This window comes from Hemitrygon akajei, chromosome 8, assembly GCF_048418815.1.
Source record: "Hemitrygon akajei chromosome 8, sHemAka1.3, whole genome shotgun sequence".
NCBI classification, from domain to species: domain Eukaryota; kingdom Metazoa; phylum Chordata; class Chondrichthyes; order Myliobatiformes; family Dasyatidae; genus Hemitrygon; species Hemitrygon akajei.
In genome coordinates, this window is record NC_133131.1 from 155,162,482 (window position 1) to 155,168,481 (window position 6,000).

General features: G+C 42.5%; 1 protein-coding gene across 2 annotated transcripts in view; it reads right to left on the minus strand.

Annotated features, from left to right (window-relative positions):
- ube3c (ubiquitin protein ligase E3C) overlaps positions 1–5,463 on the minus strand; it is a 161,992-nt gene extending 156,529 nt beyond the window's left edge. For both annotated transcript variants that reach the window (XM_073054880.1, XM_073054879.1), the window contains exons 1-2: positions 5,347–5,463; positions 3,757–3,858 (exon numbers count right to left, since the gene is read on the minus strand). In XM_073054880.1, the coding sequence (XP_072910981.1) occupies positions 3,757–3,822 (66 nt within the window). In that variant the 5' untranslated portion in view covers positions 3,823–3,858; positions 5,347–5,463. The remainder of the gene's footprint in view (positions 1–3,756; positions 3,859–5,346) is intronic.
- Between the last annotated feature and the right edge of the window lie 537 nt (positions 5,464–6,000).

Genomic DNA, 6,000 nt, shown 5'->3' on the forward strand with positions numbered 1-6,000 from the left:
GTTGGCATTCATAGCAAAAGGATTTGAGTACAGGAGCAGGGAGGTTCTACTGCAGTTGTACAAGGCCTTGATGAGACCGCACCTAGAATATTGTGTGCAATTTTGGTCCCCTAATCTGAGGAAAGACATTCTTGCCATAGAGGGAGTACAGAGAAGGTTCACTAGATTGATTCCTGGGATGGCAGGACTTTCATATGAAGAAAGACTGGATCGACTAGGCTTATACCCACTGGAATTTAGAAGATTGAGGGGGTATCTTATTGAAACGTATAAAATTCTAAAGGGATTGGACAGGCTAGATGCAGGAAGATTGTTTCCGATGTTGGGGAAGTCCAGAACGAGAGGTCACAGTTTAAGGATAAAGGGGAAGCCTTTTAGGACCCAGATGAGGAAAAACTTCTTCACACAGAGAGTGGTGAATCTGTGGAATTCTCTGCCACAGGAAACAGTTGAGGCCGGTTCATTGGCTATATTTAAGAGGAAGTTAGATATGGCCCTTGTGGCTAAAGGGATCAGGGGGTATGGAGAGAAAGCAGGTACAGGGTTCTGAGTTGGATGATCAGCCATGATCATACTGAATGGCGGTGCAGGCTCAAAGGGCCGAATGGCCTACTCCTGCACCTATTTTCTATGTTTCTATATTACCTTGAGGAAAGACTTGGGGAGCTAGGTCTTACCTCTATAGAGCAAAGAAAAATGAGAGGTGACTTGATAGAGGTGTACAAGATGATAACAGGCATAGATTGAGTAGATAAGCAGAGACTTTTTCTCCAGGGCAGTACTGGCTAATACAAGGGGACATAATTTTATACGATGACTGGAGGAAAACAGAGCAAATATCAAAGGTAGGTTCCTTACACAGAGAATGGTGTGTGCATGGAATGTCCTGTCAGGGGTGTTGGTAGAAGCAGATTCATTAGGGACATTTAAGAAACTCAGACATGGATGAAAGAAAAATGGAGGGCTCTGTAGGAGGGAAAGGTCAGCTTGATCTTAGAGTATGTTAAAAGGTCAGCACAACATTGTGTACCAAAGTTCCTGGACTATCATGCAGTGAAGTATCATAGATAAATCCCCACAACTAACCCATTAAGATACACCAATGATCAAAGTCTTAGTTGGGCCAGCCACACCAATACCATGGCTGCAATAGCAGGCCAGAGACTAGGTATCATGCAGCAAATCACAGAAAGGAATTGCCAAAAGAATAGAGGAAACATTTCAAGGATGTGCTCAGGACCTCCTTGAAAAATGTAACGTCTCATACAACTCATTGGAATCCTGAACACGTGACTAATTAAAGTACTGAAGGAGTATCAGGCACAGAGAACTCCAAATCTCTTTGGTAACACAGAACCCCTTCAGAAGCGTACTCTGACTACACTACCTCCAAACCTTCTTGCCTGCACCAGATTCGACATATTCCACCTTGGTTTCTGAGGTGAAGCCAAGGACTGGAGTGGAAGCAAATAAGTTTCATATCCAAGGTGGCAAAAAAATGATAATGGTGTTACTGCAAAAACACATCAGAGTTTTGATCTTTCACCAGGGTATGTTACAGGAAGTGTAGTGGAATTTTCTCCACTTTCTTGGATGAGTACAATAACGACATTACTCGGGATGCTTGCATAAGTCTCATTCTATCAATCATCTGAAGCACTAATCACTTCCACCAAAAGTACAATGTGGCTGCAATTTGTAGCATGAGAAATGCAGCAATGCCCACCATGGGGATAACATCTATTCCCAAACATCAACTATCCTTTATCAGTTGAAATGGCAATAGCTGCAGGATTTTGGAATCACCACAACCTATTGTTCCTTTATTGGAGACATGAAATTCCAAGTGATGATTAACAAATAGATTGTTGGTTAAAAATCAAGAGACTAATCCCTATCATTCACTGTACAAGTCTTACCCTGGTTTGTCCTCCCAAAGTGCAACATCTCACACTTATAGATAGATAGATAGATAGATACTTTATTCATCCCCATGGGGAAATTCAACTTTTTTCCAATGTCCCATACACTTGTTGTAGCAAAACTAATAACATACAATACTTAACTCAGTAAAAAAGATATGATATGCATCTAAATCACTATCTCAAAAAGCATTAATAATAGCTTTTAAAAAGTTCTTAAGTCCTGACGGTTGAATTGTAAAGCCTAATGGCATTGGGGAGTATTGACCTCTTCATCCTGTCTGAGGAGCATTGCATCGATAGTAACCTGTCGCTGAAACTGCTTCTCTGTCTCTGGATGGTGCTATGTAGAGGATGTTCAGAGTTTTCCATAATTGACCGTAGCCTACTCAGCGCCCTTCGCTCAGCTACCGATGTTAAACTCTCCAGTACTTTGCCCACGACAGAGCCCGCCTTCCTTACCAGCTTATTAAGACGTGAGGTGTCCCTCTTCTTAATGCTTCCTCCCCAACACGCCACCACAAAGAAGAGGGCGCTCTCCACAACTGACCTATAGAACATCTTCAGCATCTCACTACAGACATTGAATGACGCCAACCTTCTTAGGAAGTACAGTCGACTCTGTGCCTTCCTGCACAAGGCATCTGTGTTGGCAGTCCAGTCTAGCTTCTCGTCTAACTGTACTCCCAGATACTTGTAGGTCTTAACCTGCTCCACACATTCTCCATTAATGATCACTGGCTCCATATGAGGCCTAGATCTCCTAAAGTCCACCACCATCTCCTTGGTCTTGGTGATATTGAGACGCAGGTAGTTTGAGTTGCACCATATCACAAAGTCCTGTATCAGTTTCCTATACTCCTCCTCCTGTCCATTCCTGACACACCCCACTATGGCCGTGTCATCAGCAAACTTCTGCACATGGCAGGACTCCGAGTTATATTGGAAGTCTGATATATATATACAGATATGCAAATAATTTTTCTTTTACACAGTAGTAGATGCCTGAAATGCACTGGAAGGGATAGTGGTGGATGCAGACACAATAGTGGTGTTTAAGATGCAATTAGAAAGGCACATGAACGTACATGGAATGGAAAAATATGGATCAAGTGAAGGCAGATAGATTTAGCTTGACTGGACACCATGGTTAACAGAGACATCATGGATCGAAGATCCTGTGTTATACTGCTCCATGTTCTATATACTTCAGAATGTAATGTTTATAACAAAACTGAAGGCTTTTATTTTCTAATACCATCACAAACCGTATTAAAGATACAAGTTGATAAAACAGATATAAATGATATAAAAACATATATTCTTTGGAGTTTGGAGGAATGAAAGTTGATCTTAATGAAATATAAACTTGGGTAATATACCAAGCTAGATATTGAGATGTTTCCATTAATGGGAGAAACTGGAATAAGTTATAAGACTGGCTGAGGTGGGGTGGGTCGGGGGGAAGGCAGCAGTAATTTAAAACTAAGGAGCAATGGGACTTTTTCCTCAGAGGGTGATAAATTTCTGGAATTGTCTACCCAGGAAGGTTGTGGAGTAGAGATTATTGAAGGTAGCTAAAGAGGAAGTAGATAAAATGTTGAAAGATCATGCATGGAGTGCTACAGGAACTGAAACAAGAGGATGAAGGGCCTGGAGAAGATCAGCCATGATCATCTTGAAGGACAGATCTGAGAGGGTTGAGTAGACTTCTAACTTTCTGATGTTCTCCTTATCTTGTTTTACACAATTACAAGTTTTAAACCTCATGTACAAAATAAGACTAATTAAATGCACTTAACGCACAAATTTTTAAAAATAATTGATTACTAACCTTCCTGCTGGCTCCACCAAGAGAAACCTTGGGCCGTGTTTTGAAATCACCTTCAAAGCTGAACATGTCTGTATGTTATCCCATCTAGCAGAAGTACAGCTCCTAAATAACAAATATTTTCAATGAAGCAAACAAAATGTAGCTCAGATTCAGCTGATTTAAGAATCAGAATCAGTTTAACATTGACTTATAAGGAGTGAAATTTGTTGGCTTGTCAACAGTACAATGCAAAAAAATCACGAAATTACAAATAATTACTGTAAAAAGGAATAATGAGGCAGTATTTATAGACCATTATTCATAATTCTGATGGCATAGGGAAAGCAGCTGTTCCTGAATTATTGAGTGTGTGTTTCAGGTTCTTGTGCATAGAATTATATATGGAACCAGGGTCTTAGATCCACCAAGCTCCTGCAGCCATGAGTACTATTCTACTAATGCCACTTTCCAGTAGTCAGCCAGTAGGCTTCCATACCACAGTATTTCAAAACTTCATCCAAGCATTTACAGCTTCCACTGTCCCCTTATTACAGATCTCATTTGCCTTCTGGGTATAAACTTTTCCTTCAATCTCCTCCCCTTAATCCTGTGTTTTCTGATTAAGGAAAAAGTTTCTCATTATCAACCCTAACCAAATAGCTCGATTTTGTACACCAAAGTCAGCATCCCCCCCCCCTTCTGTTCCAAAAACAAATCCACCTATCTACTCACGCCTCATAGCTGAAACACTCGATTACTGACATCTTAGAGACTAGTCAATCTCTGCACCCTCTCCTGTGCAATTTTTCTACTAAACAATAAGCTATAAGTCTGACAATGAACAACATAATACAGCTGCCCCTCACAACAGAAAACAATACATTGTTTAATATTCCGCTGTAAAACTATATATTAATGCATTTTAGATAAGTGCAAGTCATACAAAACCATTTAAGATTAGTTAGGTAGATCAGAGTCCTCATTGGAATTAGCAAGTATACTGATTGATCTTTAGAACTGTTTGCAGTTAAGTTACTATATAAAGCATACAACATATTAAATTGCTTACAAGAACATAATGAATTGCGTTCATAACGTTGAGTAAGTCTTTCGATGGGAATCTATTACAAGAACACCCAAATTCTAGTTCTGTTAAAACGGGACTCAACTGGAAAGATTTAAACTCCTTAAGGTTTAGAAGAGCAGAGAGACTGCTTTGCGGTAATTTATAAGTAAATAAGAAAGAAGGCTCGCTGTCCAACTCAGAATAGGCCGTGTTGCCAAGGCCTGACCGTGTAGTGCATTGCATTGTCAGCCTGTTCTTGCTAGTCTTCACTCCAAATGACTCAGCAGGACGCAGCACAGTGATAAGCAGAGCAGAATTAAAGACAAGGGGGCGTTTAGAAGAGCAACATCTACCAAAACGAATCGGCTTTGGAGACCCTGTCAGTTCAATGTTATAAAATATTCATTTTTTTTAAGACACGCGCCGCATTTTATTTATTAAAAGTTAAAGGGTTTCACCAGAGCTGCTGCTGCCGCCCCCGCCGTGCCCCAGTCTAAGCTCGGACCTCTCCCCACCTCCCCTTCCTCCCAGCCCGGCTCCTTTACCTGACGCCCCAGCCGCCTGCCGCCAGCAACCGAAACCCAAACTGCACAACCGGAAGCAGTCACGCCGTCATCCCGCTCCAAACTGGCCCGCCTCCCTCGCCGGAAGTCCCGCCTAACATCTCGAGCGGCGGCCGAGCCCGCCGATTAGCGATTGGCTCAGCCTCACGTCCGTTACACGCGTTCCTCTGTCGCTCGCCCCCCCCCCCCTCCACCGGCGACGCGGGGTGCCGGCAAGATGGGGGTTTGTTGTTGTTTTGCGAAGCGTTCCCCTCTTCCTGCCACCCCTCAGTCAGTCCGTCCAGGGTGGTGAGAGATGATTATAACCACCCCACCCCGTTCAAAGATTTTTGACACGGGATAATATCCGAACAGTTATCCGGCTGGCTGTTTGGGCAGGAATCGGCAGGAGCGAGTCGCAAACTGGAGCTCTGAAACCCAGTGCAATGCTGAGGGAGTACGTCCGCAGCAGGAAGTAGACAACAATCAGGTTTGAACTCCACAAATTGGCAATGACTATTTTCAACATGAAGATGTCCGTCCTCCCACCTCTGACATAAAACATCCCGCGAGTCCCCGTTGACCGAACCAGTTAAGGTCAGGGTGGTCAGAACCATGTGATCACTGACCAAGTTATCATTCCAAGCCTTCCAGTAC